This window comes from Drosophila guanche, unplaced genomic scaffold, assembly GCF_900245975.1.
Source record: "Drosophila guanche unplaced genomic scaffold, DGUA_6, whole genome shotgun sequence".
In the NCBI taxonomy this organism is placed as follows: Eukaryota; Metazoa; Arthropoda; class Insecta; order Diptera; family Drosophilidae; genus Drosophila; species Drosophila guanche.
In genome coordinates this window covers 176,858-195,109 of record NW_022995761.1, presented here as the reverse complement: position 1 = coordinate 195,109, position 18,252 = coordinate 176,858, and the positions used below count along the sequence as shown (strand labels likewise).

The window sequence follows — 18,252 nt, the reverse complement described above, 5'->3', positions numbered from 1 at the left end:
TATCTACCTATCCTAGAGGTGGGTTCGTAACAGTTGATCTGAAAGTAGAGAAAACAAGGATCTTTATGCATAGAAGAAGCGGAACTCTAGACAGAGAGGAAGGAGGGCAACTGGAAGTGGAAAAATAATCATGACTAATGGGTAAGGCCAGAAAAATATGATAAACCAGAATCCAGAAAGCATAAAAGGGTTAGAAGATGGATTTGTGGAGGAAACGCAAAAACCCGTGAAAAGTAACAATTAACTATTTCGTCTATGGACACAGGAATAGATACATTTTTGGGGTATTATTTGCATTGGCAAAATGGTTGCTAAAACAGTGAAAAATCCTCATTTCATGCAGATAAAATCCACCAATCAATCATATCATATTTCGAAATACTTTAGCTTAAAAAACACCAGAAGCTACCGTGGGGGGAATCTGTCGTTCTACGACAAACTGTGCTGATCATTTTGCATGATTAATGTATCCCCCACGGGAATGGTTTCCGCTGAATTCTCCCTCCAGAAAGACCCCAGATCTTCCAGATCACCAATTGGAGCAACAGCCATTTCATTCATCAAGTCTTTTTCTTTTTAATTTGTTTCTGTTTTGCTTCTGTATTTTTGTTGTTAGTTTTTCTTGCTTAATTTAATGCCAATGACCCTACAAACTACACACAAAAAAAAAAAAAGAATTACTTAAATTACAATTTCATTTGTTTGTCGTTTGATGTTTTCTGCTTTAACGTTTTGTTGGCTCGTTTTTCAAAAATAAAAGTGCTTTTTTTATTTTCAGAGTCGTCATGGTCACATCATACCCTGATAGAGGTTATTCACTATTGATAAAGAAGAGAAAGGAAAAAGGGAGTCGTAAAGCAGCCTTAAGACTTGGTACTCCAAATGTGAGAGAATTTGGGAAGAAAATTTGACACTGAATTCAATAACACATTCGTGTAGATCGGCATAACAATCGCAGGTAAAGCGGTTTATATTTCTGGTAAGCAAATTTTTCTGCCCAGGGATAATCCATAAAAGACTTTAGATTCATCTGTCCTGGAAAAACAAAACAATAGACTATGTCTGCTATGGAAGTGCTTATAAGATCTAATAGAGTATAAAAAGCTTCGGCAAAAGACTTGCTTAGTTTACCGTTAATTGTTTGCCAGGGTTACAGCACAATCACAAGAGCGTTACGAATACATGGAGATAGAGAGAGAGAGAGAGAAGGCAGAGGCACAACAAGAAGATCATGGAAGCAGAACAACCAGTAGATCACAAAAAAAAGAAAAAGCAAGAAACAGAAGAACAAGCAGAAGCAGTAAAAAAATCGGTTCGATTTGTTGGCGAATTTCGAATGAATCACTCTGACTCTCTCAGGAGTGTGGGGACGAAACGCAGGGCAATGGTCACACCTTTAATGGATCGCGTTTATCGGAGGGGCCAAACACTCACGAGACACACCGCGAGGCGAATCGAGACGAGCGACTGCGATAGCGGCGACGACTACGATGGCGACCGTTGCAGATGGGGCGCGCGTTCGCATCGAAAGTTTGCTTAGGACTGACGCAGCGGCGACGCCGACAACGACGGCGAGGCCCCCAAAGAGGGGCCGGCACATGGCGAGGCCGAGGCCGCTGTCGCTACCAGTGGGGAACAGTGGTGTCAAAGTGCCATTTGAGAAAATACTAGATTGAATGGGTTTTATTTAATGGAAATCTATTAGAATTACTGAACATTTTTACAATTTACGGTTTTGTATTGATTAATTTAAAGAAATATTTAGGAGATTTATAGCATTTTAGTTGATTGAAACATGAAAAAAAGGAAGAGATTTTAAGATCTTAAAAGAGATAGCCTTGAATTTAGCTGTAAAGCGCTTTGAATATCCGTCTAGACGGCTGGGACATTCATTATTCTGTAATGATAAATAGGATTTGCATTTTATCCAGAAGTGAAATAATTGATTATGATGGCTTTATTATTATTAATGTCCAGAACAGGCAACATAAAGACTATTTCCATTACTCTACAAAGAAAGTTACACTTTCTGTGCATTTCTAGACCACTGTGATCTTCCAGGCTGACGCTGCTGCTGGCGCCGTGCACTTCCAGAGTCTTCTTGGCGCACAAAAGAAACACAATAGCGAGCGCCAAGGAGACAGAAAAAGAGAGGGAGAGAGAGAGTGCCAAGGAGACACAGAAAGAGTGAGAGCGCTAGAGGAAGTGAGTGGGCTACAGAGCGGAGAGAGACAGACAGATTTAAGCATTAGACGCATGCGTATAATAAGGAAGATGCTGCATTCAAGGTGTATTAACAAAAGGTGTAGCTACAGCTTTAACTCGTTTCTAACGAGAAAGGGACGTGTGAGACGCTTCTTACGCGTCACAACTTTTATACCCGGCATCAGCACTACATCTGCACCTTAGCGGTTATTTGTCAAATTCTACATTTTTTCTTCATATGTCATCTACATCAACAACACTACTCACACCAACACGCTCGCCGCCCTTCCCTAGACCCACATACTGCAGACTCTCGGCAGAGGCAGAGGCAGCGATCGCACAAAAAAAAAAACAAATATAGGCTGCGGGACGGGGTGGGTTTTTAGATTTGGGAGGTTTTTTCACCTTTTGCGGAGGCGGAAGGGGGCGGGGCTAATTTTTGAAATACACTGGTTTCAGTGTGAGCTACAGCAGTCCGGAGCCAAATTTTGGTGGCTCTAGCTCTTATAGTCTTTGAGAACTAGCCAACAAAGAAGACGGACGGACGGACGGACGGACAGACGGACAGACAGACATGGCTATTGATGCTGATCAAGAATATATATACTTTATGGGGTCGAAAACGTTTCCTTCTTATTCTTATTCCTTCCTTATTCACACAAATTTACTCTTCGAGTACCGGCTATAAAAATGGATTACATAATTATAGGTTTGGAGTATTTGCAGTTACTGAGCCTTGGAAGAAGAAGACCATCGAAGTAGTAGAGTTTTGGATACTTCTGCTTCGGTCGACTCGGATGAGGTAACGACAAGAAGAAGGACAAGTTTTCTGCCAGATCTCTCTACTTCCCTCTCTCCCTATCTCTGTCTTTCTATACATGTCACTGGTCCCTTCCGAATTGCCTGAAACCTCTCTGCTTCGCTCTCTCAATCTAACTCACTCTTGTATCCATGAATCAGCCAACGCACAGGGACGGTTCAATCAACTTCAATTAGGAGGACTGCCAATTAAATAGATCAGCGTCCAGAAACAACAAATGCAAATTAATTAAAACAACGTTGTTGCTGCTGTCTAATGGAAATCCAATTGGGGACTTAACTATTTCAGAGCCACATAGCCCGGAGCTCGCTTGACCGGCTATTTTTCTGTTATTTTTTTTCTTGGTTTTCTTTGTTGTTGTTTCTTCTATTCGCATCTCTCCAGCGATTTTCTCTGTTGATTCGCATTTTTGCCGCGTCTGGTTTTTCCGCTTTTTCTGCTGTCCATTGGCCTTTTCCAGTTTTGCGCAAAATGCGGAAATGTGTGAAAGAGAAAGCGCATAATCCAATAAGAGAAGAGACAAAGGAGGGATGTGCGGCACGGGTGGTGACAGCAAGTGCAACCAAAGAAATGTCGGAGAGAAATGGTATCAGGGAATGTGGTAAGCCAAGGTGAAACTAGAATTAAAGAAGCTGAGCTGGGAGAGAGAGAGGGAGCGGCAGAACCTATTAGCCAAAACTGCTCCAGCCATAGCCCTCTTTTCTGTGTATTACCCCCTGTGTATTATTATAATATCAATAGTTCTTGATGATTAAAAATTAAATTCTCTTAAACTATTGACACACCATTAAAATGTTTTTTATTTGTTACATCGTTTCTGCATGCTCCTTCTCCAGGGGCAAAAGGGCTGCGAAAGTTGTTGCAGCAATGGGTGGTGACTCCTACCGTTACTGTTGCATGGGTGGGGATTGGTGGTTGAGCATATTAGCAGCGTCAATTGGCCATAGAAAAGTGATAGACATATTAACCCAGTACTCCATATTTCTACCCGCCTCCCACCACCACCAAAGACAAAGTAGCAATTTTCAGCCTTGTTTGTTGTTGCGTGCTGTTGCTCTCTCTGTGTGAGTCTGTGTGTGTGTGTTTGTGGGGTTGTGGTAGTGGGACAGGGGCGTGGTGTCTGCCGCCTCAGTGAGGCATGCACGTCAGACACGCGAATGCGATAAAAACAAACGTCGCGTCGCCGCAATCCATCCCGTACACGGCAGTCTAAAATTCAGTCTAAGGCAAACATTTTCTTTCACTACTTTTAGTTCTACTGATGAAAGGAAACGTGTGTCTGGCAAAAGGCTATGGCATCCAAAGTAATTGTTTTGATGGTACGCAGAATCATAAAGCATGATCGTATCTACCAGAATACAGAAGCACGACGAAATGGGATCCCTTTTATAGGCCTAGGAATGAACGAACAGAATTTTAGGTTCATGTGTCATTTGGCTCTGTCAACACCTGGGCTTTGAGTACCGGGATGCCCCTGAAAGACAAAGAAACACCTCAAAAATTAAGTTTAAATCGTATCCATGAAATTGTAAACCATTTTCTACTCAAAAAGTCATGTCAAGTCAGGGCACAAAATCATAATATCTTGATGTCTTTCGATCAGAGTCTGTGTAGACCGGGTTTAATTTAGTCGTAATGGCGGCCCACTCTGGTCCCTTTTTCCTTTTGCTTATTGACGATACACAACCGAACCGAGCCGCAAACCCATGAAAGAAAAATAGCTACAAATTGAATTGCCAGCAAAAACGAGGACTAGCAGCAGCAAACAAAAAAAAAAACGAGAAGGGACGTGTGAGGCGCTTCTTACGCGTCACAACTTTTATACCCGGCACTCAGGACTACATCTAGATTTAGAAGACATCGCCAACCACTAGATATCGTTCACATTACAGAACACAAAGTAAAAAGCCTACTAAATAAAATGCATCAAAAATATTGGATCAGTTAATCGTATTTTCCAATTTATGAGATATTTAAAACAGCAATAAAATTGGTAGTTTTTCCCTGCACATTCTGTGAAATAATGACCGCTAGGTTTCACAGCAGATTTTTCGAAAGTAGCGCCATCTATGAAAAATTCTTATACGCAACTTTGATGGTCACTCTTTTTCTAAGACAGAGCGTTAAAAAACTAGTCTTGGTTTTAACTTTTAAAAATTAGCTTTTGGCCACTGTTTCCGCAACTCCTCGCAACCAGTTCAGAATCAAAATCTCGAAATAAAAAGCCAAGTGCTGCTGTTCGGCCAAGTCGGAATTCAAATCAATTTAATCTTTTCTTCTTTTCAATTTCGATATTCACCTATTAAATGCATGTTCTTCCTCTTTCTCTCTCGTATTCACATATCACATGTATGTTATATAGTCATCTACATCCACAACACTTCTCACACCAACACGCTCGCCGCCCTTCCCTAGACCCTAATACTGCTGACTCGCGGCAGAGGCAGAGGCAGCGATCGCACCAAAAAAAAACAAAGATAAGCTGCGGGACGGGGTGGGTTAAAAGTCGGAAGAGGAATAGACAGGGGGAGGGCAGAGGCAGAGGCCGAGTGAAGAAGAAGAAGAGTGTGAATGAGAGAATGTAAAAGAAGCAACAAAAGCTGCGGGACAGGGTGGGTTTAGCCACTGCAATTTAATTTCTTCATTCTCGCTATGATAATGACCCAATCGGATCCCAATTTGGTGATCTGATAGATATGTCCATTCCATACGGAATGGGGTTTTTAGTTTTCTTTTATCTTCAAAAATGTAGATTTCGGAGGTTTTCGCCCTTTTTCGTGGGCGGAAGGGGGAGTGGCTCATTTTTTAAATACACTTGTAACAGTGTGAGCATACAGTAGTCTGGATGCAAAATTTGGTGGCTCTAGTTTTTATAGTCTCTGAGATCCAGCCGCTCAACAAGACGGACGTACAGACGGACAGACAGACATGGCTCAATCGACTCGGATATTGATGCTGATCAAGAATATATATCCTTTATGGGGTCGGAAACGATTCCTTCTGTGTGTTACATACATTCACTTTGTGCACAAATAGAATATACCCTATTTACTCTTTGAGTACCGGGTATAAAAAGGCAAGAAAAACTGCTTTATGGCTTTTGCTAACTTTTCCTACGTGCATTGAAAAACCAAGAGCTGAAAAGTGCTCGAGAAAACTGCCCAGCGAAAACAGCCAAGAGGGCAGAATAAACGGGAAACACTGTTGCATGCTTTTAGGCCGGAAATTATATGCATGATATGACCGTTAGTTAAGAGAGAGTGAGAGAAACAGAGACCGAGCAGATGAGTACACTCAGAGATAAATATATTACCACATTTCATGCCAATAATTAAATAAAAAAGTATTCCCCGTATATTATGCACTACCTTTAAAATATATCCTTCATGTTGAAGTCATAGTTATCATGTTTGAAGGTTCAAAGCTTCCTGCAATTTTATTAATTCATAAATTTTAGCTGAAAACAACGATTATAAATTGAAGGCTGATTTGGATGAAAATGTAAGTACTTTTAGGTACTTCTTCTCTAACACATTTCTCTGGGTGTATGTGGTTTTGTGCTGGCAGGGGGGGGGGGGGATGGGGGGTTCTGGCATTGTGGACGGGGAGAGACAAAACCTAATGGCTGTTGATCGGCTTAACACCCACGCTGTGGTGGGCTCGGTGGAATCTGGTTCCGCAGCCTTTTTTCTGCCCACACAAAACAACCACGCTGTCTTGGCTTAATAATTCTTTGACTACGCTATAATTTGAGGTACACGAAAATTGGCATAGAGGTTGTTGCCAGGTGTTGAATGGGCCAAAATGTGTCTTTATTTATTTAACAATTTGTAATATTGTCAGTCAAAATAGATCTGAATCTAAATATTTAATATCTTTGAATTCTTTTTTGCAGATTTAAACATTTTTCATAGTTTAAAGGGCATTCAATGTGTGGTCTGTGTGCAATCTCTGGATTACTCTGTTCAATGAGAATGCTTGTTGGCTCCCGTATATTTTCTCTCTTCGTGCACCTGTCTGTGGGGGAAGGCCCCGCCCCATCATGCCATCTCCATGCTTCTATCTCCTTGTGGAGTGTGCATGCGTGATAAATGGCTTTTATCTTTTTAAAGCACTTCACTGCACGGCTTTTTCAGCCGTGTCTGCCGCCAAAATACAGGAATCAAAAGTGATTTCCGGGCATATTCCGACTAAAGGATACCCGAATTCCCAGATTCTCATAGATTTGAGGCGAAGGTTCACTTTGAAAAATAGATAAAAAGACGGGCACGGCGCGTCAAATGTTACTAGAGATAATATTTATTGTACGTGTAAGCAGTAAGCTTTTCGAATCCGACACATCTTCATACACATCGGTTAATAATGAAAAAAAGTAAGAGTTACTTGCTCAGCTGGAAGCATAAGTGAAAACTATAGAAGATAATCCCCAAGAATTCAACAAAAACAACAATTTAGGCCCTAAGACAACATTGAAATACATCACGAACACAATATACCCTCGAAATTATCAAGGAGTAAATGGCTGCAACAAAAAAATGATCTAAAAATTATCCAATGTTAGTGGCACGCCCATTACGCACGCCATGCTGCCCCTTCTGTGTTTTGTGCCACCGGTAGTGGCGGGGCAGCATCTGGCGTCTGCAGGCCCTCGTCCTTGTCGCTAACCCCGCGCCCTTGTACTCGCATATCCTTTTGCGTTGTTGTCTTTTGTTGCCGCAGCGTTATGAGCAAGTTAATTATGGTGTCTGATATTTTCCTTAAATTTTTTCCCTTCTTTTTTAAGGTTTGTTTGCTTTTCGAGTTCTTCTCATGGCACGGGGGCCTTCTGCCGGATCAGGTGGCGCATCACCATCAGTACATTGGTTTCAATTTAGAGAGAAAGCGGAGAGAGAGCTTTCGATGCGTTTTTTTTTGTTGTTTGTGCAGGTAGTGCAGAAGTTTCTTTACCTATTCAGAGGTTTCTTGCTCTGTTCCAGCGTGGCTGGGCAGTAAAGGATGAACCTGCCCATTCTCTCTGTGGCACTCTGCGCAAAACTTGTCCATCTCATTGGTGGCTTATGAAATGTGTTGGAGCTGCTGCTACATACATGTATGTACATATGTACATACATATGTATACAAATGTAGGTGTATTAGTAGTTCTTGGTGGTACTTTTGTTTCGTTTCATCATTAATATTTAAGCGACATCGATTAAATCGATACAAGAGCAAAAACTTGTGCACCAAAACCCAAAGCTTCTGGCCATGGCAAAGGGCTGAAATGCGAGGCTGATGGACAGGGGACTGGGGCCAAGGAGACAGCCTCAAGTCAAGTCAAATTGAAGTTGAATTTGTTTTCCGTTTGCGTTTAATGAGCGAAAAGTAATTACTTAATTAGTTCTCCTGTGGGTGGCCCTCATGTGTGTGTGTGTGTGTGTGTGTGTTGCATGGGGCATGGTCCATTTAAGCAGCTTAACATTTATGGGGAAACATCGCATTTAAACTTGATTAGTTTTATGGCCCCAACGGTGGTACACCGAGCGGCGGTGGCATCCTAATCAGAAAGAAAAGAAAGGATCTAAGAAAAATATCTACAAGATTGTATGGATTATCCAGGGCAAATTTTTGAATTATATTAAAGGTTACAATACAACAGAGATCTCACTTGTTATATTGTCTTGAAGCTTTCTATGATTTATGTACACATACTTTAGAATATCTAATGATAGATTTATATATTATTTAGTCAACTTATATATCCACAATTTATGGGAAGTGATGGACAGTTAAACAAGAAGAAAACGGTTTACGAACTAAATTTGACATGGAATAATTTTAGGTGATATTTCAGTAAATTGTCGTATGCATATATTTTGCTCATTGGCATGTTAAGTCCCCTACATATCTGCATACATATGTAAGTAGATATTTTTAATATAACCAGAATACCCGTACTTGTTCAACATGCTACCCCGTACTGTGACAGCTATTCAAAAACATTATGGCCAACAAAAAATGTTGTGTTGCCTACTTTCGGGCGACGTTTTTATGTCCCACAGTTGGTGTGGGTGTGCGGTGAGGGGCACATATTTTTGCATACTTGCTGGCACTGGCATTAAACTCCAACTTTTTTTTTGTCATAAACACCAAACACAGTGCACTATGGGGCATTTGACCACTTTTTGTGGCATTAATTAATAACTTTCAAACGAAATAATATTTTTTGATTAATTCGTTGATATGAGTCTATAATAGTGAACGTAAGGTTTGATGAAAAAATGGGAGTTCCACCGCCTTTTCTTCAGGGTAGAATCGAATTTGTATTTTATTTTTAAATTGAATCAAAAAAAAAAAACAGATGGGAATATGTAAAGCAACGTCATATTTTACTTAAAAAATTGTGCCCGGATTTTTAAAAATGGAAAAGTAGAAGATAATCGGGGTTTTACATTGACTTCCTTGTATACTGCAAGCAGCTTCTTTTCTTCAAGTTGTTGAATGTGGTACACAAGGGTACACGGCAGAGCAGAGATATTGGAAATATCTCAACGTTATTATACTTGTACAATTGAGCACGAATTTAGAGAATCTGCACAGTTTTTTTCGATTTGTTTCAAGTTTTCCGTGAAAATGTTCAATTTAAACAACAAACTGTAAAAAAAAGTTATTCAAATCATCTACAAATAACCCTTGTTCTCAAAGCTAGTGACAGGTATTAACATTTAAATGCATTTTTCTTCTTCACTCAGTTTAACATTGCAAACAACTCCGAAAATCCAAACTTTGGGTTATGTTACGAAAACTCAAATATCTGCGATGACGCAGAAAAGCGCTAGAAAAAATAACATAAGTTGGATTAAGAATTGAATACTCTACAATATCTATGTAGTTTAATGCTTCCGGCAGGAACAGAACACTTTGTAAGTTTATTTAAATACAAATTTTCGTCAAAAATATGGACTTGTTAAGAAAATAGCCATTAAACATATTATGAGGTACATTTTTTAATTTCAAACTAATAAAAACCTTTTTAATACCTGCCTGAATCGAGAATATTGTAAAAAATTAACTTAAATTGGTAAATTTAGCAATTTTTGCACTTAAAAGTTCATGAACAAAATCAGTTTTCCGATAACTTTCTATCGTTCATAGCAAACAGCTGACTTTAGCAGCTGTTATCTTAACAGTATTTCGCAGTGTTAATTTTTTGGGTATGTAACATTAAGGACTGTGTTTATTCCTATGTTCCTTTATCTGTTAAAAAAATATTACTTATTTTACTTTTGACAAATGAGTTTCGGTCAGGAAAAGTGGTCAAATGCTCCATAGTGCAGTGGCAGGCGCAACACCTGCGACTGCTAACACGCCGTCGGGCAACAACAAATCAAAAACATTACTACTCGATGGTGAAAGAGAGAGAGAGAGAGGGGATGGGTTGGAGTTATGTCTAGTGAATAAATAAAAGCAATAAGCAGACACACCCCCAGACAGCACAACAGGCGACACAGACGCCACAGCCGACAGCCGGCATCGTAAGTAGGTGAGCAGATACTCGTACTCCATCCCAGTCATTTCTCTGCTTTAGTGTTGAATTTTAAACCATAAAGGAGGAGGAGAGCTAAGGCAACGACTAACGAATGCTCTTAGAAAGGCAATAAAGCAAATCCAAACGACTGAGAGGCGCCGCTGCATTACGCACGAAACTTATGGACCAAACTGAAGAGAGCAGCTTTAAACATATTCCACATCATTGCTAGAGTAAATAACTATCTTGAATGTTTATAAATATTATTTTGTGAGTTTATAAGTCAATCTATCTTTCTTCAAAGTCTTAAAACTATTTATTGATCTTTCCAAATATCTCTAGTTTTATATCTATATCTCTTTCTGCAATGTATATAGCTGTAATATCTCTATATTAAAAAATCATCTAATGATCTAAAGCAACCCTCAAATTCTTGGCTACTCCTAAACTCTCTCCCAAAGCACAGCAAAATTATTTTTTAGCCCTGACTGGGATTACCTTTTGCTAAACGAAGATGGAGGAAGGCCTAAGGAGCTGCCGGGCGGGAGTGTCAGTCAGGGGCTGAGTGGATTACAAGCTGGAAACAAGCTAAAGACGCTAACAAGAAGCACACAGAATATAAAAAAAAGGAAAAGATCTATGTACTTTTGTCTGTCTAAATGGGTTGGTTTTGGGGGGTGTCAGGTGGGAGAAAGAGCGTGCTTGGAGCTGGAAAAACAACAGTCGAAATTCCCATGGTGCAAACTTTATTCTATTACGACTTTCAAAAGAAAAACGGAGATGGAGAATGGTGAGGTAGCAGCGGAGTTGGAGGAAAACTGAAACAAGTAACCGAAACAGGAACAGGCGAAAGCGAACAATTGAAAGTTGAATTCATGCATCCAAAGGATGAATGTAGAGCGGAGAGGGAGCCTGGATGGAGCCTGCGGTTTTTATTGTCTGTTTGCCAACTTCCAAGGAAAAGGAGCAAACCGTCTAAAGATGGTTTCGCGGTTTTGGTTTGGTTAAGTGCGGGTTTCTGTTCTCCCAGTGCTAAGCCAGCGCCACATTTATGACATTCGGGATTTTCCTTGGCTTAGGAGTTGTGCGAGAATTAGTTGGGCTCTGTATGCTGGGCTACTGAGCCATTAAAATGATTTAAATTAGTACAGAAGTGAGAGAAAGAGAGGGGGAGGGTTGTATGTAAATGAGGAGTATGTTGGTAAGACATAAGCAGCTGCCAAAAGGCAGTCTCAGTCGCTCCTCCCAGGGGGTATCTCCTTGTGGGATTTAACATACTCAAAACATGTAGGATGCCATTTATTTATTCATTTATCATCTTTAATTCAAGTATGAAACTGAAATCCCGCAATGAGAATTGCCTAAAAGATCTCTTGGATATGTTGCTTAGAGGTTGCCTTTAAGGTAATATGTAGGAGCATACATTTTACATAAATTGCTACTAGGATTAATAAATTAGGTTATGAAGCAGCTGTTTTATTCGAAATAAGTAAAATCGAAAGCTAAATTTCAATTAAAGCCCAATTTAAAATGAACTGAATGTTAGTTTTACTTGCAAATAACACAAACAAACTTTTTGTTAAAGATATGGGGCTGAAAAGCTGATTGATTCAGTTAAAAAGTTAGGCGTTGTTTCAGGTATTGATCATCAAAATCGATGAAGAATTGGCTGAGCTCAAATCAAAACCATCAATGTTCTGTTAAATACCGACTCCTACGAAATGCAGTTTTTTTTTTAACTTTAGTATGTTTTTTCAGTGCTTTTCGAGTACTGAATCCATAAATACTCTCGCCATTGGGCGCGAAGCCCTCCAAAACGTACCTTTTTTGGATTTATTCATTTGTTTTAGGGTTTGACCAATTTTAGCTCTGGCGTCTCTTCATAGATTTTGATGAGCAACGAATAAATGCGTAAAGAACCCAGTATGTATAATTAAAATCTAATTAATAATCTTAAAAATTTTAAATTTGCGAGACCCTTTTGTGGGGGCGGAAGAAGAATATGTATACTTTATGGGGTCGCAAACGTTTCCATCTGTGTGTTACATAATTTGTGCTCAAATACAATAAACCCTATTTACTCTTCGAGTACCGGGTATAAAAATACCAGACTCTAAAAAGTTCTATTTTGGCGAGTGGTGTAGTACATTCTTGTTTTTTTATTTGTCCCCATAAGATTGAAATATTTACACTTTAAATTAAGTTTTAAATATTTATCCAATATGGAATATATATTTTTAGTATTTAATTATAAAAAATATAGAATCTCTCATGAGTAATCTCATGTGATCCATTCGCTTATGGGAAACGTTTTCTTTTCCCAACTCCCCTGAACCCAAACATGCAGGCTTCTTGGCACATCTAAAATTGATGGTAGTGAGATGGAGGTAGAGGCGGAGATGGACCCTCATCAAGCGTTGGTAGTTAATTTTCGACTATTAACTCGATTATTATCCTCCACTTTCCGTGCAGGCAACTCATCTCAAGACTAGAGAGAAAATTGTAATAATTGCCAGAACAATGAGCAGCCGGAAAGAGGTTCTAATAGAAAATGCAAACAACATATTAAACAATTAAACGGAAATTAGCACAAAATATTCCTACACAGACATAAACATTTTCCTAATTGGCTGCTCCTTGAGGAGCGTTGGCAGAGGAGCAACCGGAATGAAGTGAAGATCCGGACTTCAAGTGGGTGTTCATTAATAAACGGATTCAGACAGATAGCAAAGACAGACAGGAAGTGAATTGAAAGTGAACGGAAATGAATGCAATGTGAAAATATAGATTCAAACAAGAGAGGAATAGGAAGGGGAGGAGGGCAGCGCCCAAGTGGGGTCAGGACTGCTAATGAAGGAAGGATACCCAGATGGCAGGATACCCATATACCCAGTGCTATCCCCAGTACTCCTCAGGTAACAAGGAAAACAACTAAAACGGAAACTCCATGAACATGGCAGGGGGTTTGAGCCACAAGACAATGGAATGGGAGGACAGGGACAGGGACTGGGACAGGGCTGCCTTTTGGCCCAACTTAAATATGCAAGACATGGCTCGACTGGGCGCCAAATGTGCCACCGCTACCGCTGACGTCGAAGCCGACGCCAACACCACCCTCTTGGCAAGAGAGATGGGGCTCTCTCCTTTCCTTTCCACGCACATTCTTTGGGGGCGCCAGCTGTGACTGTCATTTCCATAGCCATTCAACATAAACTTGCAACACTTTAACCTCATCATCAAAACCAAGCGACTTGAAGTTTTGCTGGGAAATTGATTTTATGCAACGTTTAAAAGAGCTTGGAGTCCGGGTCTGCGGTCTGGGATCACCTCCCAGACCACCTCCCCTCTCCATTCAGCACTTTGTATGCTAAACCGCATGAAAAATGGTACAAGAAAGTAGGAGGTGATATAAATAAAATCTTTGACTATAAATCTAAGGGAATAAGCGTTTAAAGAGTCAGCCAAAAGATGCGGCACGTAGTTCTCCTGCTTCCACGGGTATCCTTTTATCAGGAGTCACATGCACACACATACATATGTATAAATAAATCCCACGCAAAATGTAGATAAATATGTAAATAGATACAACGCGGATTATGTTTGTTGGACACACACAGAGAAAAGTGAAAAATCATTCTGTATGGAAAAGGGGCAAATGTTTTAAGGCACAAATCGAAAGAAATATTGGAAAAGGCCAACCCGAAAAGAATTGACAGGGATCTAGAGATACCAAAAATATTTAATGGGTATTTTGGGCGAGAAGTTAAGGAATGATAACAACAAAAACCCTAGGACTTGGAGCACCAAAATGTGTTAGAGAATTCAGTTTTATTTTACGGAAGGAACTTTTCAATTCTATGAATGCAGCCATCAATGGGATCTATATGCTTTGCAGTTTATGCTTAACTTTTGGAAAATATTAAGATATCAAAATCAAATTGTTTCTTTTAAAAACGGAAAAAATCTAAATAAATTCGTTTCTTGTGTCTTTAGTAAATCTTCAATTAAGATATTCATTAATTGGGTAAACAAGACTCAACGGAATCAGAAGTAGTTTTGCCGTCTTTAGAATGGTTTGAATTAAAATCAACTGGTGGGCATTAAAACACTCTCTCAATTTACATACTTTCCACTTGAAGCAGTTCGTATCCTCCCCCGTACCTGAGGTTCAACGTTTTTATGGCCCTGCGCCTCTAAATTGCCTGCAACTGCTGTTTATCATTCAACAATAAAAGCGGATCAAAATCAATCGACAAAAACCAACGGAAAAACCACGTAACACCCGTCTAAACGTAGTTCTGAGCGAAGAACAATAGACAGAAAAATCCCGAGAGAATAAAACAGCAAGAAAAAGTGATACAAGTCGAGGATTAAGACGTGAGGATGCCCTGTACTTTACTATATTATTTTAGCTGGAGCACTAAGGTCTTTAGGTCGCTTCTTATGCTATTATTTGATTTTCTGTTGTTTTTTACATTTTTTAACGTAATAGCTAAATCGTAATCATCAGATTCATATCATTAGATTCAAGACAGATTTCTACAGATAAACTACTTTTAATTAAATTTCTTATTGATAAAGTAGGCAAATGCTTTGAAGAGCATACTTCTACTACCCTTCTACTGAAACGAGTATCCTGTGGAAAAAAGAAATGGCCAAGAAGTGCGTAAGGTAAAAGGCAAGAAGCCCCTGAAAATGTTTATGACCCCGCAAGGGTCACTTAAAACGCATGTTTAGCCCAGGCCCTCTCCACCCTCGCCCACACAGGCAGTACAAGCCCAAGAATTCGCTACTGGAATGGGATTGGATTCGTTTCGGTTTTGATACGGGAGGGATGGGTATGGCTATGGGTATGGGACATCCTTTTCGCACGGCTTGGCTTTAACTGCAGATGCGACTGGCGGGCGGCTCGACTTGCATTTTAATAGACTGTTGACTGTTGACGACGCTGTTTGCCGTGTGTCTGGGAAAGAATGAAAAAAGGAACAGGCCAGCAGACAGAGAGTTACAGCCGAAAAAATAGTTTAATGAATCGAATTATTTTGTTACAAAATTATTAAAAGATTTTTGTTTTCGAATTTTAGATTTCATTGGGAATTTTGGGGATTATTTTGTTGTACAATTTTAAGCCTTATTGTTTTTAGAATTATGCAATAAATTTAGCAATTTGTTGTCGACCCATGGTGCTGGGGGTGGACTGCAACTGCAGTCGAAAAACTTTTCTTGAACAGGAATATTTGTTATGTCAGGAATAAAATCTTTTAAAGTCAGGGATTTGGTTCAATCGGTGATTTGGCTAAGAGTCAAGTGATTTTTCGTTAGTCAGGTGATTTTTTTTTCCGTCAGGTATTTGTGTCCGTAGCTGGGAATTTTATCCATTATTTGGATTTTTGCATAAGGGAAGCGCCCATTTGATTCTTCCAAAATTGCCACCTACTCCAATTGGATAGATTCATCAAACTTGATTTCTTCTCTTCGGCCTCGGTCAGGGCTTGCTCCTTGAGGGCCTGTTCCTCTTGTGCCAGACGCTGCATCTGTTCAGCTTCCTTGATTGATGTTAGCGACTTTGAGGTAAGCAGACGCCCCTCCAACATGTCCAAATATCGAGAGAACTCTTGGGGCTGCGACAAGTTGCGGAAGAGTTTGGACATCTCTAGATTGATCTGCTTGGTCTCATTGGTCACACTAGTGTAGGTACTCGCTATGTGCTCGGGTAGCTGAATAATGAACAGGAAGCTTTTTTTGACGCCCCGATTGTAGACGTCAGCAGCATTCAAGTTGGGATCGTCCTCTGAGGCCATCCACTTGATCATAGAACCGACTGACTCACTCATGGACTTGAGAAGCCGTTCGGAGTCCTCTGCACTGCCCCAGACACCAAAATAATTGGTGAGGTAGACTGTCATTGAGACGGCAGCAACACGGTCCACCACACTTTTAAACATCTTCAACCAAACAAACAAAAAACTAACCAATACAACATCAATGAAATTAATTAGTTCAAGGTAAAATGAAATGAATTTTTAACATGTGAAGGTGATAAACCTTGGAAATTTTACGCAAGTGCAATCCAAACAGAATACAACGAATAAGAGTTCGTAGAGAAAAGAAAGCGAAACGTTTCTTTGGAATAAAACTGTAAAGAACTGTCCGCTCTTTATTTCTCTGAACACTTACCATCTATCGTTGATGAATACTATAAAAAAAAACAAGAAGAGAGAGCAAAACGATGCTTTTGGAACAAGCGAAGGAGTAAAAATTATATAAGCTAATAAAGGAGAGAATTTATCTGAATAAACTCTAAGCCACAAACACAGCTAAATCAGAAGCTGCTTTGTTAAAAAAAAAACACAAAAGTGTTTCGCCTTGTTTTTAGTTGTTTTTCACAAATTTAGTCGTACTGAAAGCGAATATCCACCAATTTAGGAACTAGAGGGTAGTTAATTGTTAGCTACTTAATCGACATCCTCAACCAAATGGAATTTGCTCAATCTCTGAGTTTTGTTACAATAAATCATCTCTACCGATAACACGAAATGTAATTCATATTGTGCAAAAGGCTATTAATATTATAATAGTGATAGAAGATTCCAAAACATGTACAAAAATACATAAAACGAGAAGGGACGTGTGAGACGCTTCTTACGCGTCACAGCTTTTATACCCGGCACTCAGTACTACATTTGTACCTTAGCGGTTATTTGTCAAATTTTACATTTTTCCTACATCTACATCTTCTTCTACATCTACAACACTTCTCACACCAACACGCTCCTTTAGCTAGACCCCCTTCCCTAGACCCACACACTGCAGACTCGCGGCGAAGGCAGTGGCCGCACACAGCAGAAACAGAGTTTGAATGAGAGAATTCGAAAAAAAAAACAAATAAAAGCTGCGGGACGGGGTGGGTTTAGCCACTGCATTTTAATTTCTTCATTCTGGCTATAATAATGGTTCAATCGGATCCCAATTTGGTGATCTGATAGATATTTTATCTTTAAAATTTTAGATTTGGGAGGTTTTCGACCTTTTGCGGGAGCGGAAGGGTTCTCATTTTTTAAATACACTTTTAACAGTGCGAGCATAGAGAAGTCTGGATGCAACATTTGGTGCCTCTAGCTTTTATGGTCTCTGAGATCCAGGCTTTCAACAAGACGGACGGACAGACGGACACACGGACGGACAGACAGAAATGGCTCAATCGACTCGGCTATTGATGCTGATCAAGAATATACATACTTTATGGGGTCGGAAACATTTCCTTTCGTGCGTTACATACATTCACTTTGTGCACAATTACAATATACCCTATTTATTCTTCGAGTACCGGGTATAAATATCATTTAATTTCCAAGGTGGCTGCTTTAATTACAATGGCATGGCAGGACGAGTTTGGTATCTGTTATAGTCCCGAATAAAATTCAAGAACATATCAGGCATCATGGGCAGTGAGTTCCTTAGCCAAGCAACAGATTAAATACCGCAAGGAATACTTTGTCGGTGGTTTACAGTTTTGGATTAAAGCTGTGGAAACACGTCCTGTAGTATCGTACCACTTTTTATGATAATTCGTTATACATATGTATGTATCTCATTTTCAAAGATTTATCTCGCTTTCTATCTCAAGTTATTTAAAGCCTTTTGGACCGTTAAAGATGAGTGCACTCTCTTGCGGGTTAGAAAGTGCTTAAAACTTCGTGTCCTTTTTTCGTGCAGGGGTTTT

General features: G+C 39.7%; 2 protein-coding genes across 3 annotated transcripts in view; both read right to left on the bottom strand.

Annotated features, from left to right (window-relative positions):
• Nucleotides 1–18,252, bottom strand: part of LOC117590864 (protein sprint) — a 131,305-nt gene that overhangs the window by 86,333 nt on the left and 26,720 nt on the right. The gene's annotated exons all lie outside the window — the stretch shown is intronic.
• LOC117590874 lies at nt 15,547–16,849 on the bottom strand. Its single transcript, XM_034283896.1, has 2 exons — nt 16,707–16,849; nt 15,547–16,496 (listed from the first exon to the last, which is right to left on the bottom strand). Exon 2 carries the CDS (start codon nt 16,472–16,474, stop codon nt 15,908–15,910), a length of 567 nt encoding a protein of 188 aa, XP_034139787.1. The 5' UTR covers nt 16,475–16,496; nt 16,707–16,849; the 3' UTR covers nt 15,547–15,907.